Genomic DNA, 25,498 nt, shown 5'->3' on the forward strand with positions numbered 1-25,498 from the left:
AAAGTCGCTGTCGACGGCGCATGGCATTCATGAGTTACATCAAGGAATGGACAGGAAAAAGTTTTGAAGAGATTTTTAGAACTTCTTAGATTAAAGACAGAGGAGAGACCATGATCACCCACGTTATATGGCACGGTACATAATGATGATGATATTTCTTGTTGTAATTTATAGTTTTTTTTGCTATCAGGTATTACACTGTACTGCTGCCACAAACCAACAAATTTCACAACAAATGCCAGTGATATTAAATCAGACAGAGACATAAAGTAATAGAACACTACAGCACAGAAAGAGGCCCTTCAGCCTACCTAGTCTGTGCCAAACCATTATTCTGTGTAGTCCTGTTGACCTGGACAAGGACCACAGCCCTCCATACTTTTCCTATCCATGTACCTATCCAAATTTCTCTTAAATGTTGCATCCATTACTTCCGCTGGTAGGTCATTCTACACTCTCACCACCCTCTGAGTGAAGAAGATCCCCCTCACGTTCCCCTTAAATATTTCAGCTTTCACCCTTAACCCATGACCTCTGGTTGTAGTCTCAGCCAACCTCAGTGGAAAAAGCCTGCTTGCATTTACCCAATCAATACCCCTCATAATTATGCATACTTTGATCAAAGCTCCTCTCAGTCTTAATGTTCCAAGGAATAAAGTCTTAACCTATTCAATCTTTCCATTTTACTCAGGTCCTTTAGAGCCAGTAACATCCTTGTAAATTTTCTCTGCACTGTCTCAACCTTATTTACATCTTTCCTGTAGGTGGTGATCAAAGCTACACACAATACTCCAAATTAGGCCTCATCAACATCTTATATAACTTCAACATAACATCTCAACTTCTGAAAAAATACTTTAACTTATGGACAATGTGTAAAAAGTTATCTTTAATACCCTATTTACCTGTGATATTTCTTCCAATGAATCATGGATCTGTATTCCCAGATCCCTTTGTTCTACCACATCCCTCAGTGCTTTACTATTCACAATACAAGACCTACCCTGGCTGGTCCTCCTAAAGTGCAACACCTCACACTTGTCTGCATTAAATTCCATCAGCTATTTCTCAGGCCATTTTTCCAGCTGGTCCAGATCCCGCTACAAGATTTAACAGCCTTCCTCATTGTCCACTACACCCCAAGCTTCATGTCATCCAGTGGTACAGATTGCTGATATGGATGACAAATAACAACGGACCCTGCACCGATCCCTGTGGAACACCACTAGTTGTAGGGCTTCAACCAGAGAGGCGACCACTCTGGCTTCTGACTAGCGACTAATCAGAAGTTTGAAAGGAGATTTTACTCAGGTCCACTGCTTGAGAAGAAAAAGGCAGCAGCAGATCACGGCAGCATAATAGAGCTTTGACCGGCAACCAATCCGGACATCGGAAGTTTGAAAGGAGGGACTCTCACTCCGGTCCACTGCCTGAGTAGAAAAATGGCAACAGCAGATCATGGCAGCATAATTAAGCGTTGACCAGCAACCAGTCGGTGCTTGGGATTGATTAGCAAGAGCAAATTAAAGGAAGGCAGGGACGAGTGCAGCAGCCAGTGTCTGAGTGGACAAAGTCAGAGTGGTGATCTTGGGGCTTTACCTTTTTGTTGCTTCAGCGAAGAGAGGCTTCCGTCAGAAAAAGCAAAGAAAAGAAAAGCTCTAGGTTAAGTTTTTTTTCCCCTTCCCTTCTTTATATCTGCTCAACTAGGACAGTACAGATGGTAGGCAGGATAGTTGAATGCTACTCTTGCAGGATGGGGGAAGGCAGGGAAACATCCAGTGACCCTGACGACGACAGTTGTAAGAAGTGCATCCAACTGCAGTTTCTAACAAACTGCGACAAGGAGTTGGGGTTGGAACTGGATGAACTCTGGATCATTCAGGAGGCTGAGGGGGTGATAGAGAGGACATATAGAAGGTAGTTACACCCATGTCTCCTCATCAACAGATATATCACTTTAGATACTGTTGGTGGGGGTGGGGGGTTGACCTAGCAGAGGAAAGTCACAGTCTCTGGCACTGAGTCTGTCTCTGTGACTCAGAGGGAAGAGGGGGAGCAGAGGCATGCTCTGGTGATAGGGGATTTGTTAGATAGGGAAACAGAGAGGAAGTTCTGTGGAACAGAGGTCGTGGTCCATGTAGGTACCAATGGCATGGGTAGGACAAGTGATGAGGTTCTGCATTGGGAGTTCAGGGTGTTAGGTGCCAAGCTAAAGGGCGGCACCTCAAGGGTACCTATACCATATGCTAATGAGGCCAGAACATGGAAGATTATACAGTTTAATACATGGTTAAGGAGTTGGTGTAGGAGGGAGAGCATAAGATTTTTGGATGATTGGACTCTCCTCCAGGGTAGGTGGGATGGTTTGCACTTGACCTGGAGGGGGACTAATATCCTAGCAGGAAGGTTTGTTAATGCTGCACGGTGGGGTTTAAACTAGAGTTGCAGGGGGATGGGAACCAGAGTGCCTGAACAGGTTGTGGAGAAGTTGTGGAGGAAGATGTTGGTAAGATCTCAGACAAAGTCATAAATCAAAAGGTTGAACATAGTGTGACTAGTGCCTTGAGCTGCATATATTTCAATGCAAGAAGTGTCGTAGGAAAGGCGGATGAACTCAGGGCATGGATCAACACTGGAATTATAATGTTGTAGCCATTAGTAGGATTTGGCCGCAGGAGGGGCAGGACAGGCAGCTCAATATTACGCGGTTTTGTTGCTTTAGAAGTTATTGAGATGGAGAGATTAAAGGAGGAGAGGTGGCGTTACTAGTCAGGGAAAGCGTCACGGCAGTGTTCTGTCAGGACAGACTGAAGAACTCGATTAGTGAGGCGTTATGGGTAGACCTGAGACTATATATGGGCTATTTTACATAACACATAACATATTAATGTGGCTATATTACAGACCACCCAGTAGTTTTAGGGACCAAGAAAAAAATTTGTTAAGAGATCACAGGCTCATTAGAAACATTAGGTTGTTATTGTAGGTGATTTTAACTTTCCACATATTGACTGGGAATCCCATACTGTAGGACTAGATGGGATAGAACTTGTCAAATGTGTTCAGGAAAGTTTCCTTCATCAGTACAGAGGAGTCCCAACAAGAGAACATGCGACACTCTATCTGCTATTAAGGAATGAGACAGAGCAGGTGTCAGAAGTGTAGGGGAACACTTTGCATTCAGTAACCGTAATGTCATTAGTTTCAAGTAAATCTGCAAAAATAAAAAGGTTTGGTCTGCAAGCTGAGGTTCTAAATTGGAGAAAGGCCAATTTTGATGGTATCAGAAATGATCTGGCAAATGTGGATTGGGACAGACTGTTTTCCTAACAAAGGTGTACTTGAGTAGTGGGAGGCTTCAAAAACAACACATATCTTAAGACTGCAAAGTTTGTATGTGTCTGTCAGAATAAAAGGTAAAGACAGCAGGTGTACAGAACCTTGGTTTCAAAGAGATACTGAAGCCCTGGTTAAGTGGAAAAAATGAGATGCATAGCAAATATAGGCAAGTAGGAACAAATGAGGTGCTAATGGAGTACAAGAAGTGCAAGAGTAATCAGGAAGGTTAAAAGAAGGCATGAAGTTATTTTAGCAGACAAGGTGAAGGAAAATCCTAAGGGATTCTACAGTTATGTTAAGAGAAAAAGGATTGTAAGGAATAGAATTGGTCCTCTGGAAGACCAGCATGGTAATCCATGTGTGGAGTCAAACAGATGGGAGAGATCATAAATATGTTCTTCGCATCTGTATTTATTCAAGAGATGGATACAGAGTCTATAGCAGTGAGGCAAAGTGTTATCAACTTAATGGACCCTATACAGATTACAGAGAAGGAGGTAATTGCTGCCCTAAGTCCCAGGGCCTGAGAACGTGTTCCCTTGGACCCGACAGGAGGCAAGTGCAGAAATTGCTGGGGCCCTAGCAGAAATAACTAAAACATCCTTAGCGACAGGAGAAATACCAGAGGATTGGAGGATAGCCAATGTTGCTCTGCTGTTTAAAAAAGACTTAAACAGAAACCAGGAAATTATAGGCCATTGAGTCTGACATCAGTTGTGGGAAAGTTATAAGAGGGTATTCTAAGGGACTGGATATATAAGTATTTGTACAGACATGGACTGACTAAAGGTATTCAGCATGGCTTTGTGTGTGGTAGGTCTTTGGTCTTACTGACTTTGAGTGCAAGATTATGCTGTGACTCCACTCGACTAGCTGGTATATCTCACTACTGTATGCCCTCTCATCTCCAGCGGAGGTTTTACCAACAGTGGTTGTAACATCAGCAAATTTATAGATGATATTTGAGCTATATCTAGCCACACAGTCATGGATATGGAGGGAGTAGAGCATTGGGCTAAGCACACACCCCTGAGATTTGGCAGTGTTGATCATCAGTGAAGAAGAGATATTGTGACAAAAGAACCAGTTATCAGAAGATTGATAAGAGGACAATGGGGGAACATGCAAGGTGCTAATAAGAGAGAGACGAGAGCGATTACCGAAAGGAGACACAGTTCCGAGTATTGTCAGAGACCGGTGGCTTTGAACCCTGAACTGTTTGAAGTTTGATGGACAGGCGATACCCCAGCAGGGGGATAAAAAGGGACAGGTTCGCTAAGGCAACAGACACACGACTCCATGAGGTAACGAGACCCTGGAAGCAGTGTACCCCCACAGGTTGGTGGGAGTTTTTGAGGTCTGGTCGTGGGACCAGCCATAGACGCGCAGGGTAGAAAGATACAGCGGCGGGAACCTGGTGTGTGCGTCCGCCCTTGCCTGGGTGCCGGGTTCACCGCTGAAGAACGATCGTATCTGGAACGGAGGGGTCACAGTCGGTGACCTCAGAAGACATTACAAAGGGCTCACCCGAAAGCTAACTGCGAGGAATATCGAAGGTCTGTGTGGAATCCGTTCTGAATATTCATTCGCTTTCGCTCTCTCTCTTCTCTCCGCCCCAACGGCACAACAGTGATTACTGTGAACTGAACTGAACTCAATTGAACTGAACTTTGCGTCACTTGAAACTGGTCATTTACCCCTAGACTGCGATAGAGCTTGATTGATCCTATTATCCTAGTTCTGTGTACATGTGTGTTTTATCATTGCTAAACTGTTGCATTTATATCCTTTTGATTAGAGTACTGTGTTACTTATTTCTCTAATAAAACTTTCTTAGTTCCAGTAATCCAGATTCCAACTAAGTGGTCCATTTCTGCTGGTTTGGCAACCCAGTTACGGGGTACGTAACATAAGTGGGGCTCTCGTCCGGGATTTTGAACGCTAAATTTGGGACGGGGTAAATTGATTGGGTTAAAATTCCTGAAAGAAAGTAAAGGCAAACAGCAGAAATGGACATTGAGGAATTTCTAAAGGCGCCGACCTCGGAGGCATTAGAGGATGCCAGGAAAGCGGAATTGGCAGCTGTGGCCAAACGGTTGAATCTTGTTAAGGGGAAGTCGACAATGAGGACAGAGCTATCGTAGAGCATTATGTGTCTAAAGGTGTGTTTCCCCAAGGGGAGCTGGAGGTGATATCTATTGGAAAACCTGATGGAGACGCAGTACAGGTGCAGCTTGAAAAATTGAGACTCGAGCACGAGTTTCGGGTACGGCAACTAGAACACGAAGAGAAACAGTTAGAATGACAACGAGAAGAGAGAGAGAGACAGTTAGAATGGCAAGAGAGAGAGAGGCAGTTGGAGTGAGAAGAGAGGCAGAGGGAAAGGAAATTCGAGCTGGAGAAATTAAGGATAAGGGCAGAGCAGGGGGCCATGCCGAACCAAGGTGGAGGGCTCAGGGAGACCCAGGAGGTTAGGCTGGTTCCCCCATTTGACGATACCGATGTGGATCAGTACTTTCTCCATTTCGAAAAAGTTTCTGCAAGTCAGGACTGGCCGAGGGATAAGTGGGCTGCTTTGCTTCAGAGTGTACTTAAAGGAAAAGCCCAACAAGCTTACTCGGCTTTGTCCGCGGAAGATGCCCAGAGGTATGAGGTGGTGAAAGAGGCCATCCTCAGGATTTATGAGTTGGTCCCGGAGGCATACTGGCAGAGGTTCCGGAATGCGAGGAAGCAGTGGGACCGCACGTATTTAAGAGTTTGCCCGTGAGATGCAGACATATTGTGAGCGTTGGTGCGCCTCGAAGGGGGTAGATGGGGATTATGACAGACTGCTACAGCTGATCCTAATTGAGCAGTTTAAAGATTGTGTCCCTGACGGTATGAGACCCTACCTAGATGAGAAGGAGGCAGACACTTTAGTCACAACTGCTAAGTTAGCGGATGAGTACGCGTTGACACATAAAACGAAGTTTGCCCCGAGTAAAGGCTACCAGAAGGGTAGTCAGGACGGCGGGGAGAGTCCGCCAGAAAAGTCAGAAAGTAAGCCGGGGACCAGTGAGAAGGATAAGGTAGACCGGGAGCAGTCTGGTAGGAAGTCCCTGGGGTCGTATGTTATAATTGCGGGAAAGCCGGTCACTTTGCGTCCAGGTGCTTTGCCCCAAAGAAGGAGACGGGAAAAGGAAAAACGGCAGTTCTGACTGGCTGTATTGAGTTGGTAAACAAACCGCTGGGGAAGGAGAGGCCTGATAAAGTTCAGGAAGGGCGCGAGAGGTTTATCTCGGCCGGATTGGTTTCGGTGAAGGAGGGGTTAAACCCCATTCCAGTGCGGATCTGGAGAGACACTGGAGCGTGTCAGTCATTGATATTAAAGAGTGTATTAGAGTTTAGTTCAGAGACCCAGACTGGGGAGGTCATGGTCAAGGGCATTGGGCAAGGGACTGAAGCAGTGCCTTTGCACCAGATACACCTACAAAGCGACTTGGTCTCTGGACTAGTCACGATCGGGGTGAGGCCCGAATTACCGATGAAAGGCGTGGAAGTCTTACTCGGTAATGACCTCGCCGGCAGAAATGTGTTCTCAGCAGTAAAACTGACAGGCCAGCCTGCCAGCATTGAGGCCCCGCCCATGGACTCACAGGTTCATCCTGGTTGCGCAGTGACTCGGCGTGTGTCCAGAAAGGCTGCCGAAGTAAATTTAGCTGAGACGTTTCTACCAGCCTTGTACCAGGGGGAGGTAGAAAGTGAAAAGAAGGAGCGTAGTGAAACAGGGGGAAGTGAGGGAGTTGAGGCTGACTTGGCATTAGCAAGGAAGGACTCTGTACAGACACAGGAGCGAGACGAGGAGCTGATGGTTTTGACGGGGACAGCTCTCTCTGAAGCAGAATTAAAAAAGGAGCCAGTAGGATATTGTGTGGAGGAGGGAGTGCTAAGGAAGAAAGGGAGACCAAGTACCATGCCCGCAGATGAGGAATGGGGGATGGTGACAAAAATTTATGGGGATGAGATTCTTAACCTGGCCCACAAGATACCCCTCGGTGGACATTTTCGGGGGAGGAAAGCAGTCGGCGGAATCATGAAAGAGTTTTACTGGCTGCACAGGAGGAAGGATGTTACTGACTATTGTAGACGTGAGTTAACACAGTTAGAGGCTATTAACATGTTAAAAGCTCACCACAATCAGAAAACAGATCTAGCTGGTGATATCATGACAATTAATGAGGCTAGGGTGCCACCTGATAAGGGGAAAACCCATTTTGAAAAGATAAGTGTGGTGCTGACCAGATGGGAGAACCCTATTGTGTCGACCGACTTTGCTGATGAGTTCTCTCCCTTAACCCCCGAACAAAGGGGGCCAATGATAAAGCTAATTAACCGGCACGCAGATGTATGTCCCGAGGCGATGCAGAGGGACGGTGCATGATGTTGTGGTCACCTCAGACCAGCCTAGTGAGCAACACCCCTACAGAAAGATTAATTCAGTGACAAACGGGCTAAAGAGCACAGAAGTGTATATTGGCAATGTAGGGTTCTGGAGTGACATGTGGGGGGAGCACATTATGGTGGTAGAGGAGCTGTTTAGATGGCTGTCTGAAGCCAGCCTGACAGTGAACCTCGCAAAAAGTGAGATTGGCCGCGTGAAGGTCACTTATCTGGGATTTGTGGTAGGACAGGGGCAGCTGGCTCCGATGCAAGCTGAGGTGCGGGCTGTCTCTGAAGTCCCCACCCCGACAGACAAGAGAGCCCGGAGAAGGTTCTTGGAGATGGTGGGGTACTATCGGAAGTTTTGCAGAAGAAAAAAAACAACTTTGCGGATAGTACCCACCCTCTTACTAAGCCCTTGCCAAAGAATGCTAAGTTGGTATGGGACGACCCTTGTTATCTGTGTCCGGGGCGAAAACCACTCAGAAGTTACACTGATCATAATTCATTAGTGTTTTCCGCCACTATGAAGTTTGCTAATTGGAGCCTGGTCTTAGAGGATTATTAAAATAACACATATAAAAGGAACGGAAAATGTGATTGCTGACTGTCTGTCAGATGTTGACAACTTAAAATTCTCCGTATTAGCCAAACAGCTGATGAACATGTGTATTTGTGTGTATCTAAGAATGTATTCCTGCCTATTATTTTTACCCCGGTAAAAGTCCTTTGAAGGGTAGGGATGTGACAAAAGAACCAGTTATCAGAAGATTGATGCCGATAAGAGGACAATGGGGGAACATGCAAGGTGCAAGTAAGAGAGAGACGAGAGAGATTACCGAAAGGAGGCACAGTTCCGAGTATTGTCAGAGACCGGTGGCTTTGAACCCTGAACTGTTTGAAGTTTGATGGACAGGCGATACCCCAGCAGGGGGATAAAAAGGGACAGGTTCGCTAAGGCAACGGACACACGACTCCACGAGATAATGAGACCCTGGAAGTGGTGTACCCCCACAGGTCGGTGGAAGTTTTGGAGGGCTACTCACGGGACCAGCCATAGACGCACAGGGTAGAAAGATACGGTCGGCGGGAACCTGGTGTGTGTGTCCGCCCTTGCCTGGGTGCCGGGTTCACCGCTGAAGAACGATCGTATCTGGAACGGAGGGGTCACAGTCGGTGACCTCAGAAGACATTACAAAGGGCTCGCCTGAAAGCTAACTGCGAGGAATATCGAAGGTCTGTGTGGAATCCGTTTTGAATATTCATTCGTTTTCACTCTCTCTCTTCTCTCCGCCCCAACGGCACAACAGTGATTACTGTGAACTGAACTGAACTAAATTGAACTGAACTTTGCGTCACTTGAAACTGGTCATTTACCCCTAGACTGCGATAGAGCTTGATTGATCCTATTATCCTAGTTCTGTGTACATGTGTGTTTTATCATTGCTAAACTGTTGCATTTATATCCTTTTGATTAGAGTACTGTGTTACTTATTTCTTTAATAAAACTTTCTTAGTTCCAGTAATCCAGACTCCAACTAAATGGTCCATTTCTTCTGGTTTGGCAACCCACTCACGGGGTACGTAACAATATTATCAGAATCCGCAGAGATTGTGCTTTTATGGTTAGGAAGTCAAGGATCCAATTGCACAGGGAGGTACAGAGACCCAGGTTCTGTAGCTTATCGATCAGGACAGTGGGAATGATGCTGATAAACATAGAGATATAGTCAACCAACAGCATCCTGACATGGGTGTTGTATTGTCCAGATGAGTCAAGAACATGTGAAGAGCCATTGAGATTACATCTGCCGTAGACCTATTGTGGTGATAGACAAATTGCAGTGGGTCCTTGCTGAGGCGGGAGTTCATTCTAGCCATGACCAACCTTTCAAAGCATCTCATAACCATGGATGTGAGTGCGACTGGAGGATAGTCATTAAGGCAGCTCACACTACATTTCTTAGGCACTGGGATAAATTGTTACCTTTTTGAAGCAGGTGGGAACTTCTGACTGTAGTACTGAGAGGTTGAAAGTGTCCTTGAATACTCCCACCAGTTGGATGGCACAAGTTTTCAGAGCCTTACCAGGATCTCCATCCATGTGCCTGTCCAAGAGGCTCTTAACTACCCCTAATGTTTTAGCCTCCACCACCATCCCTGGTAAGTCATTCCAGGCACCCACAACCCTCTGTGTAAAAAACTTACCCCTGATGTCTCCCCTAAACTTCCCTCCCTTAACTTTGTACATATGCCTTCCGGTGTTTGCTATTCGTGCCCTGGGAAACAGGTACTGACTAACCACCCTATCTATGCCTCTCATAATCTTGTAGACCTCTATCAAGTTCCCTCTCATCCTTCTACGCTCCAAAGAGAAAAGTCCCAGCTCTGCTAACCTTGCCTCATAAGATTTGTTTTCCAATCCAGGCAACATCCTGGTAAATCTCCTCTGTACCCTCTCCACAGCTTCCACATCCTTCCTATAATGAGGTGACCAGAACTGAACACAATACAAGTGTGGTCTCACCAGAGATTTGTAGAGTTGCAACATGACCTCTCTCCTCTTGAACTCAATCCCCCTATTATTGAAGCCTAGCATCCCATAGGCCTTCTTAACCATCCTATCAACCTGTGCAGCGACCTTGAGGGATGTAACTGGACAGGTCCCTTTGTTCATCCACACTCTTAAGTAACCGACCATTAACCCTGTACTCAGCCTTCTGGTTATTCCTTCCAAAATGCATCACCTCACACTTATCCAGATTGAACTCCATCTGCCACTTTTCTGCCCAACTCTGCATCCTGTCTATATCCTCTTGTAACCTTCAACAACCTACAGCTCCATCCACAACGCCTCCAACCTTCGTGTCATCCGCAAACTTACTCACCCATCCTTCCGCCTCTTCATCCAGGTCATTTATAAAAATCACAAAGAGCAGGGGTCCCAGGACAGATCCTTGCAGCACTCCACTAGTCACCGACCTCCAGGCAAAATACTTTCCTTCCACTACTACCCTCTGCTTTCTTCCTGTAAGTCAATTTTTTATCCAAACAGCCAAGGTTCCACTGATCCCATGCCTCATGACTTTCTGGATGAGTCTCTCGTGAGGGACCTTGTCAAGTGCCTTGCTAAAATCCATGTAGACCACATCTACCACCCTACCCTCATCAATTTCTTTTGTTACCTCTTCAAAAAGCTCAACTAGGCTCATGAGGCACGACCTTCCCTTTACAAAGCCATGTTGACTATCCTTGAATAGACTGTACTTCTCCAAATGCTCGTAGATCCTATCCTTAAGCATCCTTTCCAATAGTTTGCAGACCACTGACGTAAGACTCACCGGTCTATAGTCCCCAGGATTCTCCCTATTACCCTTTTTAAACAAGGGAACTACATTTGCCATTCTCCAATACTCCGGCACCTCCCCTGCAGCCAAAGAGGATTCAAAGATCATTGTCCAGCACACAGGCCTGTTCTATTTTGACCTTTCACCATTTCATATGTTTCAAAGAGGACATCCCTCATTCTTCTGAATTCTAGTGAATACAGGGCCAGAGCCATCAAATGCTCTTCATATGACAAGTCATTCAATCATGGAATCATTGTTGTGAGCCTCTGTTGATCCCTGTCCAGTTACAGCACATCCTTTCTAAGATAAAGGGCCCAAACCAGCTCACAACATGACAAATTGTGAGATTTGTAGTACAAATTGTAGTATTGCTCACAATACTACTAATTGTGAAAACAGACTACAGGGAGTTAGGAAGGAAATTGAGAAGTAGGATCTAAAAGGTAGTAATCTCAGGATTACCGCCTGTGCCACATGACAGTGAGTATAGGAATAGAGTGAGGTGTAGGATAAATGCGTGGCTGAGGGATTGGAGCAGGGGGCAGGGATTCAGATCTCTGGATCATTGGGACCTCTTTAGGGGCAGGCGTGACCTGTACAAAAAGGATGGGTTGCACTTGAATCCGAGGGGGACCAATATCCTGGTGGGGGGTTTGCTGAGGCTACTGGGGAGAACTTAAACTAGAATTGCTGGGGGTGGGAATCGAACTAAAGAGACGGCGAATAGGGCGGTTAGCACACAAGTGGAGATAGCTTGGAGACAGTGCGAGAGGGAGGATAGGCAGGTGATAGAGAAGGGATATGCTCAGACCAATGGTTTGAGAAGTGTCTATTTTAATGCAAGAAACATCATGAACAAAGCGGATGAGCTTAGAGCGTGGATCAGTACTTGGAGCTATGATGTTGTGGCCATTACAGAGACTTGGATGGCTCAGGGGCCAGAATGGTTACTTTGAGTGCTAGGCTTTAGATGTTTCAGAAAGGACAGGGATGGAGGCAAAAGAGGTGGGGGCATGGCACTGCTGATCAGAGATAGTGTCACGGCTGCAGAAAAGGAGGAAGTCACGGAGGGATTGTCTACGGCGTGTCTGTGGGTGGAAGTTAGAAACAGGAAAGGGGTCAATAACTCTACTGGGTGTTTTTTATGGACCACCCAATAGTAACAGGGACATCGAGGAGCAGATAGGGAGACAGATTCTGGAAAGAAGTAATAATAATAACAGCAACACACATCAAAGTTGCTGGTGAACGCAGCAGGCTAGGCAACATCTCTAGGAAAATGTACAGTCGATGTTTCAGGCCGAAACCCTTTGTCAGGACCCTTAAGTAAAAGAACCCTTAGGAGCCATTGATCACTACAATATGATTGAGTTCAAATTTGGTAGGGAGAAAGTAAAATCTATAAGTATTACAGTGGAGTAAGGGAAATTACGGTGGTATGAGAGAGGAGTTGGCCAAAATAAATTGGAAAGAGATACTGGCAAGGGTGACAGCAGAGCAGCAATGATCTGAGTTTCTGGGGAAAAATGAGGAGGGTGCAGGACAAATGTATTCCAAAATCAAAGAAATACTCAGATGGCAAAATAGTACAACTGTGGCTGAGAAGGGATGACAAAGCTAATATAAAAGTGAAAGAGAGGGCATACGATAAAACAAAAAATAGTGGGAGGATAGAGGATTGGGAAGTTTTTAAAACTCTACAGAAAACAAACTAAAAGAATCATCAGCAGGGAAAGGATGAAATATGAAAGCAAGCTGGCAAACAATATCAAGGTGGATAGTAAAAGCTTTCTCAAATATGTAAAAAGTAAAAGAGAGATCAGAGTGGATATAGGACGGCTAGAAAATGAGGCCGGAGAAATATAAATAGGGACAAGGAGATGGCAGATGAAAATGAGTATTTTGCATCAGTCTTCACTATGGAAGACAGTAGCAGTGTGCCAGATGTTGAAGGGTGTGGGGGAAGAGAAGTGAGTGCAGTTACTATTACAAGGGAGAAGGTGCTCAAAAAGCTGAAAGACCTAAGGGTACATAAGTCATCCGGACCAGATGAACTGCACCCTAGGGTTCTGAAAGAGGTAGCAGTAGAGATTTGGAGGCATGAGTAATGATCTTTCACAAATCATTGGACTCTGTCATGGTGCCAGAGGACTGGAAAATTGCAAATATCACTTCATACTTTAAGAAAGGAGGAAGGCAGCAGAAAGGAAATTATGGACCGGTTAGTTAGCCTGACGTCAGTGGTTGGGAAGATGTTGGAGTCAATTGTTAAGGACGAGGTGATGGAGTACTTGGTGACACAGGACAAGATAGGACAAAGCCAGCATGGTTTCATTCAGGAAAAATATTGTCTGATGAACCTGTTGGAATTCTTTGAGGAGATTACACTTAGGATAGATAAAGGGATGCTGTATATTTGGACTTCTAGAAAGCTTTTGACAAAGTGCCACACATAAGGCTGCTTACCAAGTTAACCACTCATGGTATTATAGGGAAGTTACTAATGTGGTTAGAGCATTGGCTGATTGGTAGAAGGCAGCGAGTGGGAATAAAAGGATCTTTTTCTGGTTGGCTTCTAGTAAAAAGTGTTGTTTCGCAGGGTTGGTGTTGGGACCGCTTCTTTTTATGCTGTACGTCAATGTTTTAGATAATGGAATAGATGGCTTTGTTGCCAAGTTTGCAGATGATACAAAGATTGGTGGTTGGGCAGATAGTGTAGAGGAAACAGGTATACTTAGACAGGTATTCTTAGAAGGACTTAGATTAGGAAAATGGGCAAGAGGGTGGCAAATGAAATACAATGTTGGAAAATGCATGGTCATGCACTATGGTCATAGAAGTAAATATGCAGACTATTTTCTAAATGGGGAGAAAATCGAAAAATCTGAGATACAAAGGGTCTTGGGAGTCCTTGTGCTTAACACCCTAAAGGTTAACTTGCAGATAGAGTCAGTGGTGAGCAAGGCAAATACAATGTTAGTATTCATTTCAAAATGTCTGGAATACAAGAGCATGTGATGCTGAGGCTTTATAAGGCACTGGTGAGGCCTCACCTTGAGTATTGTGAACAGTTTTGGGCTCCACATCTAAGAAAAGATGTGCTGGCATTGGAGAGGGTTCACAAGGATGATTCTGGGAAAGAAAGGTTTGTCATATGAGAAACGTTTGACAGCTCTGGGTCTGTAGTCACTGGAATTTAGAACGATTGGGGAGGGGATCTTATTGAAACCTTATAAATATTGAAAGGCATAGACAGAGTAGATGTGGAAAAAATGTTTCCCATGGTGGGGGAGTCAAGGACAAGCGGGCACAGCCTCAGGATAGAGGGGCTTCAACTTAAAACAGAGATGCGGAGAAATTTCTTTTGCCAGAGGGTGGTGAATTTGTGGAATTTATTACCACAAGCAGCTGTGGAGGCAGGTCATTGGGGATATTTAAGGCAGAGCTTGATAGGTTCTTATTTGGACACAGCATAAAAGGTTATGGGGAGAAGGCTGGCGAGTGGGGATGAGGAGGAGAAAAATGATCAGCCATGATTAAATGGTGAAGCAGACTCAATGGGCCAAATGACCTAATTCTGCTCCTATGCCTTATGGTCTTATGATCAAACCTGCACACAATATTCCAAGTGAGGCCTACAAGTGCTTTATAATATTTCAACATTACATTTTGCTTTTATATTCTAGTCCTCTTGAAATGAATGCTGACATCGCATTTGCCTCCCTCACCACAGACTCAACCTGCAAATTAACTTTTAAAGAATCCTGCACAAGGACTCCCAAGTCCTTTTGCACCTGTTTTTTTGTATTTTCTCTCCACTTGGAAGATAGCCAACCATTTAATTTCTTCTACCAAAGTGCCTGTGCCAAAGTGCTTCGTGCCAATCAGCCACTGCTCTATCCATGCTAGAATTGTTCTTGTAATACCATGGGCCTTTCAGTTGTTAAGCAACCTCATTTGTGGCACCTTGTCAAAGGCCCTCTGAAAATCCAAGTACACCACATCGACCAATTCTCCTTTGTCTATCCTGCTTGTTATTTCTTCAAATAACTCGTCTTCTTTGGTTGTCCATCGAAATCCAATGATGATGTCCACTCCTTTAACGGTGAGATCTCTGATAACTATACAGTCCTATCCTGGACCCACAAGCTCTATTGAAGGTGGGACACGTCTATGTGGTAGTGGTGGCAACCATGGCTGCATTTCTCCTGGCTCTCTTCTGCTGTCTTCTGGTTGTTCTTTCCATCTCCAGAATACGAACTCCGTCCCTACACCAAGTGGTACGGTCAGCAGCAACCTCCTCCAGGTCCTCGGGTCTGATCTTGCACTTCCTTAAAGCATTCTTCATCTGATCCTCAAGACACTTCTTTGGCCTTCCAGCTGAGTGTCGACCATGATGTAGCTGGCTGTATAACACTCTGCGGGGTAGCCGACATGGGGGTGTCCTTATCACATGCCCCAGCCACTGCAGCTGATGCTGGGTGATCATGGCCTCAATACTCCTGCAGTTGGTCTTTACAAGTATTTCAGTGTGAGGCACCCGATCACGCCAGGTAATTCCCAGGATGCGCTGGAGGCAGCTTATGTGGAAGCGCTCCAAGGACTTGATGTGACGGTTGTAGGTTACCCAAGCTTCACAGCTATAAAGGAGGGTGGTGACACAGACCGCTTGGTATATGGCGACCTTTGTGGAGGAACGAAGGCTCCTGTTCTGAAAGACTCTGCGCTGAAGTCTCCCAAAGGCAGCTGATGCTTGTTTAATGTGGCTCTGGACATCGTTGTCAATGCTGCTATCCTCAGAGAGAATGCTCCCCAGATACTTGAAAGATGGCACTGCTGACAGCTTTTCATCACCAACAGTGAAGGCAGGTAGAGTGGGTGGGACACTGGTACTCCATTGGTAAACCACTTCTGTCCTTATTTGCCTTCAAATAATTACAACAGATTTGTCAGGCACAAATTTTCCTTGAGGAAACCATGCTGACTACGGCCTATTTTATCATGTGCCTCCAAGTACCTGAGAGTCAGAGTAAGAAGGTGAGGGGAGGAGAGGAAGAAATACAGGGTGATAGGTAAAACCAGGAGGGAGGGAGGCGTAAAGAGAAGACCTGTGAAGTCAGTTGGTGATAAAGAGAAAGGGCTGGAGAAAGGGGAATCTGATAGGAGAGGACAGAAGGCCAGGCAAGAAATGGAAGGGGGAGAAGCACCAGAGGGAGTTAGTCATAGTCATAGTCATACTTTATTGATCCCTGGGGAAATTGGTTAATGGAGTTGATGATCAGGTAAGGAGGGAGAGGGAATTGGGAATGGGAAATGGTGAAGGACAAGGGGTGCATTACCAGAAGTTTGAGAAATTGATGTTCATGCCTTCATGTTGGAGGCTACCCAGACGGAATACAAGGTGTTGCACCTCCAACCTGAATGTGGCCTCATTGCAGCAGTAGAGGAAGCCATGGAATGACATGTCCGAATGGGAAGTGGAATTAAAGTAGGTGGCTACTGGGAGATCCTGCTTTTTCTGGTGGATGGAGTGTAGCTGCTTAGCAAAGCAGTCTATCTACATCAGGTCTCACTGATAAACAGGAAGCCACACCAGGAGCACCGGATACAGCAGATGACCCTAACAGACTCACAGGTAAAGTGTCACCTCACCTATAAGGACCGTTTGGGGCCCTGAATGGTAGTGAGGGTGGAGGACTAGTTGCATGTGTAGCATTTGTCCCACTTGCAAGGATACGTGTCAGGAGGGAGATCAATGGGGAGAGACGAATGGACAAGGGGGTTGAGTAGGAAGTGATCCCTGCGGAAAGCTGAAAGTTAGGGGCAGGGAAAGTTGTGCTCTGTGGTGGCATCCCTGAGGAGATGGAGAAAGTTACAGCGAATTATGTGCTCGATACGGAGGCCAGTGGGGTGGTAGGTGAGGACAAGAGGAGTCCTATCCCCGGAGGGGTTGCAGGAGGATGGGGTGAGGGCAGACGTGCACAATAGTAAGAGAAGCGGTTGAGGGCAGAGTTGATGGTGGAGGAAGGTAGTCCCTTTCTTTAAAAAAGGAGGGCATCGTCTTAGTTCTGGAATGAGAAGCCTCATCCTGAGACCAGTTGTGGCGGAGATGAAGGCATTGAGAGAAGGAGATGCATTTTTTACAAGAAACAGAGTTGGAAGAATCCTATAGTCTTCTTTCTTCTGTCTCTCTTCCTTCGTGAAGAGTGGAGTGACTTTTGCAATTTTCTGGATTTCTGGAACCAATCCAAAATATTGTGATTCTTGGAAGATCATTACTAATGCCTCCACGATCTCTTCAGCCACCTCTTTCAGAACCTGGAGTGTACACCATCTGAACCAGATGACTTATCTACCTTCAGACTTTTCAGTTTCCCAACAACCTTTTCTCTAGTTATGGTAACTTCACACACTTCATGACCCCTGACACATAGAGCTTCCACCATACTGCTAGTGTTTTCCACGGTGAAGATTGATGCAAAATACTTATTCAATTTATCCATCATTTCTTTGTCCACCATACTACCTTTCCAGTATCATTTTCCAGCGGTCTGAAATCCACTCGCGCCTCCCTTTTACACTTAATGTATCTGAAAGAAACTTTTGGTATCCTCTTTAATATTATTGACTAGCTTACTTTCCTATTCCATTTTTACCTTCTTAATGACTTCTTAATTGCCTTCTGTTGGTTCTTAAAAGCTTCCCAATCCTCTAATTTCCCATTAATTTTTGATGTATTATATGCTCTCTCGTTGTCTTTTATGTTGGCTTTGATTTATGTTAGACACGGTTGTGTCATCTTTCCTTTAGAATATTTCTTCCTCTTTGGGATGTAAATATCCTGTGCCTTCCGCATTGCTTCCGGAAATTCCAGCCATTGCTGTTCTGCCGTCATCCCTGCCAGTATTCTTTTCCAATCAATCTTCTCGTGCCTCTGTAATTCCCTTTACTCCGCTGTAATACTGATACATCTGACATTAGCTTCTCCTTTTCAAATTTCAAGGTGAGTTTGATCATATTATAATAACTCGCTCCTAATGATTAGTTTAGCTTAAGTTCTCTAAATCAATTTCAGTTCATTGCACAACTCCCAATCCAGAGTAGCTGATCCTCTAGTGGGCTCAACCATGAGCTGCTCTAAAAACCTACATGAACATTGAAGTTCTCCGTCACTGTTGTAACATTGTCCTTATGGGTCATACTCTGCATGGAGGTTGGTGACCAGTGGTGTGCCTCAGGGATCTGTTCTGGGACCCCTTCTCTTTGTGATTTTTATAAATGACCTGGATGAGGAAGTGGAGGGATGGGTTAGTAAACTTGCTGATGACACAAAGGTTGGGGGTGTTGTGGATAGTGTGGAGGGCTGTCAGCGGTTACAGCGGGACATCGATACGATGCAAAATTGGGCTGAGAAGTGGCAAATGGAGTTCAACCTGGATTAGTGCGAGATGGTTCATTTTGGTAGGTCAAATTTGATGGCAGAATATAGTATTAATGGTAAGACTCTTGGCAGTGTGGAGGATCAGAGGGATCTTGAGGTCAGAGTCCGTAAGACACTCAAAGCTGCTGCTCAGGTTGACTCTGTGGTTAAGAAGGCATACGGTGCATTGGCCTTCATCACCTTGGGATTGAGTTTAAGAGCGGAGAGGTAATATTACAGGTATATAGGACCCTAGTCAGACCCCACTTGGAGTACTGTGCTCAGTTCTGGTCACCTCACTACTGGAAGGATGTGGAAACTCTAAAGAGAGTGCAGAGGAGATTTACAAGGATGTTGTCTGGTCAGGTCACTCATCTGAGTGCTACTGGTACCATGTAACCCAGTACTACCTGTTGCATGGTCGAGTGGTCAGCGACTAAACCGGCTCCCCCACCAGGCTTGCCTGGTGAGGAGGGTGGCTAGACACCCCGCAGGATGAAAAACAAAACCTGTCAAAGGGCAGATGAACCCTCTTGTAGGGTCAATGGTCATCCAGCAAACACGTGCCATGAAGCGTGGAAAAGGCATCCCTTGCATCGAAGCTTGGTCTGGCCATTCACTGCAACAGAACTTTCCCCAGCCATCTTGGACCCCATCATGCTGCTGGATCCGGGAGGAGATGGCGAGAGGGTGGGTCTGGACCTGTGCAACCCCCTACTCACCTAAAATCCACTCACACACACACTCTTGCTTTCTGAGGAATGGGGTACCACCCTACTAACTGACTGAAAGGAACCATCATCATCCTATGGGATGGATAGCCAGAGAGAGAGAGAGCCTGAATTGGGGAGCATGCCTTATGAGAATAGGTTGAGTGAACTCGGCCTTTTCTCCTTGGAGCGACGGAGGATGAGACCTGATGAGGTGTATAAGATAATGAGAGGCATGGATCATGTGGATAGTCAGAGGCTTTTTCCCAGGGTTGGAATGGCCAAGATGAGAGGGCATAGTTTTCAGGTGCTTGGAAGTAGGTACAGAGGAGACGTCAGGGGTAGGTTTTTTTTACGCAGAGAGTGGTGAGTACGTGGAATGGGCTGCTGGCAACGGTGGTGGAGGAAGATACGATAGGGTCTTTTAAGAGTCTCTTGGATAGGTACATAAAGCTTAGAAAAAAAAAGGGCTATGGGTAACCCCAGTTAATTTCTAAAGTACGTACATGTTCAGCACAGTATTGTGGGCCAAAGGGCCTGTATTGTGTTATAGGTTTTCTATTATTCTATATTTCTATCTATTTTCTATCTCCCATTGTAATTTGTAGGCCACATTTTGTTTTACCAACAGAGCAACCCCACCCCCTCTGCCTTCCAGGATATGCGTCCAGGATTTTGTATCTTCTGCCTGGTGGGAGGAGGTGGAGGAGAGAGAATGTCTAAGGAGTGTTTAGGAGGAAATTTACGGGGAGAGAAGTAGTCAAGAAAAGTGATGCAGAGAAAATGCTTGTTAACTACATAAACATGCTGATGTCTGACCATCTATCAAACCACACAAACATCACACATCTACCATGTTATAAGCAGTTTTTGAAAATGGATATCACAGCAAATATTTGTTGTAGTGTTAATTCCACAGATAGGTATGGTCAGATCAATATATATTGATAGAGGATCAACCAAAGGACCTTAGCTAGATCATCTCTTGTTTGATGGGTTTATCAAATGCCAAGTACGTCCTCAAATTGCCCGACTCTGATTCCCACACAACATGGCTAGGTTTTACTCACCTTGAATCATGCCAGGACGACTTCATCTGTCCTCGATCACTGCTCTGGGCTGACATGACATTATGGTCATCCTCCTCGAGGGACGAGTCAGCAGAACTGTGTAAAAACATGGGTAAAGAATAATACAATTGTTACAGATAACTCTCCTTCATGCCCACGGCCAACTGGTGAGAGCAGGTGCAATGAGTACAGTTGTAGGAACAGTGGTCAAGGCTCATAAGCTGATTGGCCTAATCCCAAATAATAATGAGGCAGTCTACAGAGAAGAAGTCTTCACCCTGACACAGTGGTGTCAAGAAAACAACCTCTCCCTTAATGTCGCAAAAACAAAGGAGCTGGCTGTGGACTACAGGAGGAATGGAGACAGGCTAACCCCTATTGACATCAATGGATCTGGAACTGAGAGGGTGAACAGCTTTAAATTCCTCGGCATACACATCACTGAGGATCTTATGTGGTCTGTACATACCAGCTGTGTAGAGGAAATGGCACCACAGTGCCTCTTTCACCTTAGATGGTTGAAGAAGTTTGGTTTGAGTCCCCAGATCCTAAGGATTTTCTATAGGGGCACGCACAATTGAGAGCATCCTGACTGGCTGCATCACTGCCTGGTATGGGAACTGTACCTCTCTTAATCGCAGGACTCTGCAGAGTGGTGTGGATAGCCCAATGCATCTGTAGATGTGAACTTTCCACTATCCACGACATTTACAAAGACAGGTGTGTAAAAACGGCCCGAAGGATTATTGGAAACCAGAGTCACCCTAACCATAAAAACCCGGTCCAACAGGCTTCGGAACAACTTCTTCCACCAGGCCATCAGACTGATTAATTCAAGCTGATGCAATTGTATTTCTATGTTATATTGACTGTCCTGTTGTACATACTATTTATTATAAATTACTATAAATTGCACATTGCACATTTACACGGAAATGTACGTAAAGATTTTTACTCCTCATGTATATGAAGGATGTAAGAAATAAAGTCAACTCAATAAGTCAATGAGCCCTAAGGGAATTATAAAGCATCACTGTTCCTGAATTTACACATTGATGAATGAAGTATTGACTGGAGCTTCTTTGGTTTGACACATGGGTGACTCTAGAATCTGGCACTCCCAATGGAGAAAGTACTCAGGGGAAATAATGTTAAGTCAAACCTGTCTGTAAATTCCTCTTCTCTTTGGAAGTTCTGAATCATGACTAACTCATATTGAGGAACTAAGTGAAATGTCAGGTAGAGTGTTCATACTGTTGAATCACAGTGGGACAATGCACAAACAAGAGAACATCTGCAGATGCTGAAAATCCAAGCAACACACACAGAATGCTGGAGGAAAGAGTAGTCGACGTTTTGGGCTGAGACCCTTCATCAGGACTGGAGAAAAAAAGATGAGGAGTCAGATTTAGAAGGTGGTGGGGGTGGGAGGGGAGGAAGAAACACAAGGTAACTCTAACTCCTCATTTTTTTTCTTCAGTCCTGATGAAAGGTCTCAGCCTGAAAAGTTGACTGTACTTTTTTTTTCCATGGACAATGCACATAATCTATCAATCATTATGCATTTTGAAATCTTCAAAAGACAGTGCCTCATAAAGGTGGCACCAATCGTTAAGGATCCCGACCACCCAGAACATCTCCTCTTCTCGTTACTACCACCAGAAAGGAGGTACAGGAGCCTGAAGACAGACTTTCAATGTTGCAGGAACAGCTTCTTACCCTCCTCCATCAAATTTCTGAAAGGTCCTTACTATTTTCCTCTCTTTTTACATTACATATTTGTTATGTATTATTTAACTTAGTATTTTTATGTATAGTACTGTACTGCCATTGCAAAACAACAAATTTCATGACATTTGTCAGTGATAATAAAGCTGATTCTGATTCAGTATCACAGATCCACCATATGATAAGCTCTCCAACTTGCATTATTTGTCCCAAAGTTGTCTTCTTCCAAGCATTTAGACATCAGTGTATACAAACCTTTCTGCAGCAGGAACCAGTATAGCAAATCTGTTGCTCAACACTGAACATAGAACATAGAAGAAAATAGCACAGGAAAGGCCCTTCAGCCCACAGTGTTTGTGCTGACTAATCCCACACTGTGTGTGGTCTTTATTCCTCGATACTTCTATCAGATCACACTCTCAGCCACTGGTACTCTGGAGAAAACCCAAGTTTGTCCAGCTCTGCTCATACCTCAGAATTACATTTATTATCACTGATTTAGAATGACGTGAAATTGGTTGTTTTGCTCAGCAACACAATGCAAAGATATAAAATTACAATAAATTATAAAAAATAGTGCTTAAAAAACAAGATAGTATTCAAGAATAGTTTAGAAATCTGATGGTGGAGGGGAAGTAACTTTCTGAATCATTGAGTGTGGGTTATCACTCTCCCTGATGATAGTAATGAGAGGAGAGCATGTCCCAGTTGTGGGTCCTTGGTAAACGTCACCTCCTTGAGGTACTGCCTCTTGAACGTGTCGTCAATGGGCATATCCAAACCAGGCAAGATTCTTTTGACCTCTTCCACATACTCTTGAAAGCCTGCACATCCATCCTGTGATGTGGTGATTGGAAATGTACACAATACCAGAAATGTAGGTGAACTAACTTTTCATACAGCTGCAACCTAACTTGCTGAACACCCTAACCAATGAAGGCAAGTATGCATTAACCCTATCCACTTACGTTGCCACTCTCAGGGAATTATGGACATGTACAAGCACCAAACACAAAATGTGGGAGGAACTCAGCAAGTCAGGCAACATCTATGGAAGAGAATAAACAGTATGACTGAGTACTTGTTGGAAATATGCCTACAGAACATCACCAAGGATTTCTGTTCATTACCTTTCATCTTGCACATATGTAAGCTTCTCTTTTCCATTTTTGCAGCGTGTCTGTGTAGAGTTTCTTTCCTGCTCCCACTTACGAAGGTCGATGAAAACAGTTTTTGGTTCCGAGGTCATTTTCGTGGGCATTATTCTTCCGGTCTCCAATGAACACAAAACAGCTTCGGGACTAGGAACATGGAAGAAGGGAACAGAAGTGGTTAATGATACCATTATTTAATCCAAAAGTGCAAGGTGATATTCAATACACTTCCTTTGTAGCTGATCTAAGATAATGCACTTGGTCTTGTTCACTCATCATTATTACTTTGACAAAACTCATATTTCCAGTATGTTTTTGGTCAGTTTTCTATGAGGAAACAGGAGTGGTTCCAAAGGAATGTTATTGCTGCGAAAGAACTGTGAGGGAAACATGAGGCTGTTTGATGAGAAAATAATTAATGCACAATATAATTTGTCTTTCAGAATGTCATGTGTGCAGTAAATCCAAAAAGCAAAAAATGCAACGTTCAACATTCCTATCACAACCACTTCATTGAAACTGAATAATAGCAATTCACCTACTTCTCATAGCAAGCATATATCATTGGAAAGAAACTATTCTGCCCACAAAGTCACTACAGACCTTCATGCACCCATCTACACCAACCCTCTGTTAATCCTGTTTGATTCCCCCACATTCTCTGTCAATTCTACCACTTACCTACACACTGGGGCAATAGACAATCACCAATTAAATAACCAGCTGAGATGGTCTTTGGGATGTAGAAGGAAACTTGAGCACCTGTAGGAAATCCACAGTCATCGGGTCCGCCATTGGTCAGGTTCAACCATGGATATTGTGTCTCAGCTGTCTATGTGATTAATGAAACAGGGCAGTACAATATGGAGAGCAGACTGTTGCCCGTGCAGCAGACTCCCCGCTCCATGCAGCTGATGAACCCAAAGGAACAGCAGAGACTGATAGAATTTGGCACCAGCAGCATCACAAGAGTTGCCAGTCATCATTGAACTCAAGGTAGAACTGTCTAAGGAACTGCAACTGCAGAATTTTCCTTGGAGTTTACTCCTCTACATTATTGAATTGACTTTATTACTTACATCCTTCAAATACATGAGGAGTAGAAAACTTTTTGTTACTTCTCCATTCAAATGTGAAATTATAGTAATTTATAATAACTATTATGTACAACAGGATAGTCAATATAACATAGAAATACAGTTGTATCAGCATGTGTTAATCAGTCTGATGGCCTGGTGGAAGAAGCTGTCCTGGAGCCTGTTGGTCCTGGCTTTTATGCAGAGTTACTGTTTCCCAGATGGTAACAGCTGGAATAGTTTGTGATTGGGGTGACTCGGGTCTCCAATGACCCTTCAGGCTCTTTTTACAAACTTGTCTTTGTAAATGTCCTGAATAGTGGGAAGTTCACATCTACAGATACGCTGGGCTGTCTGCACCACTCTCTGCAGAGTCCTGTGATTGAGGGAAGTACAGTTCCCACACCAGGCTCATCGTGCCCCTGTAGAAAGTTCTGAGAATTTGGAGGGCCCATACCCAACTTCTCCAACAGTCTGAGGTGAAAGAGGTGCTGTTGCTTTCTTCATCACGCAGCCAGCATGTACAGACCACGTGAGATCCTTGGTGATATGTATGCCAAGGAACTTAAAGCTCTTCACCCTCTCAACCCCAGATCCAATGATGTCTATAGGGGTTAGCCTGTCTCTGTTTCTCCACAATCAGCTACTTTATTTTTGCGACATTGAGGGACAGGTTGTTTTCTTGACACCACTGTGTCAGGGTGATGACTTCCTCTCTGTAGGCTGCCTCATTATTATTTGAGGTTAGGCCAATCAGTGTAGTATCATCAGCAAATTTAATTAGCAGATTGGAGCTGTGGGTGGCGATACAGTCATGGGTATATAGAGAGTAAAGGAGAGGGCTTAGTACACAGCCCTGAGGGGCATCCATGTTGAGGGTCAGAGGGGCAGAGGTGAGGGAGCCCAGAGCCATTCTTACCACCTGCCAGCGATCTGACAGAAAGTCCAGGATCTGGCTACACAGTTGTAGAAACTGTGATCAAGGCTCATAAGACTGATTGGCCTAATCTCAAATAATAGTGAGGCAGCCTACAGAGAAGAAGTTATCACCCTGACACAGTGGTGTCAAGAAGACAACCCGTGAAGGCCGAGGTCTCTGAGCTTCTTGTCGAGCCTGGAGGGAATTATGGTGTTGAATGCTGAACTGTAGTCCAAGAACAGCATTCTCACATAAGCATCCTTCTTCTCCAGATGTGTAAGGACGGTATGAAGATCAGTGGCTATTGCGTCGT

At 44.7% G+C, this 25,498-nt stretch overlaps 1 protein-coding gene across 4 annotated transcripts in view; it reads right to left on the bottom strand.

Moving 5' to 3' along the window:
* The window catches only part of LOC140203249 (dynein axonemal assembly factor 8), a 164,191-nt gene that overhangs the window by 121,763 nt on the left and 16,930 nt on the right, over nucleotides 1-25,498 (bottom strand). For all 4 annotated transcript variants that reach the window (XM_072269262.1, XM_072269261.1, XM_072269259.1 and 1 more), the window contains exons 7-8: nucleotides 23,167-23,337; nucleotides 20,309-20,404 (exon numbers count right to left, since the gene is read on the bottom strand). In XM_072269262.1, the coding sequence (XP_072125363.1) occupies nucleotides 20,309-20,404; nucleotides 23,167-23,337 (267 nt within the window). The remainder of the gene's footprint in view (nucleotides 1-20,308; nucleotides 20,405-23,166; nucleotides 23,338-25,498) is intronic.

Source organism: Mobula birostris, chromosome 9 (genome assembly GCF_030028105.1).
Source record: "Mobula birostris isolate sMobBir1 chromosome 9, sMobBir1.hap1, whole genome shotgun sequence".
In the NCBI taxonomy this organism is placed as follows: domain Eukaryota; kingdom Metazoa; phylum Chordata; class Chondrichthyes; order Myliobatiformes; family Myliobatidae; genus Mobula; species Mobula birostris.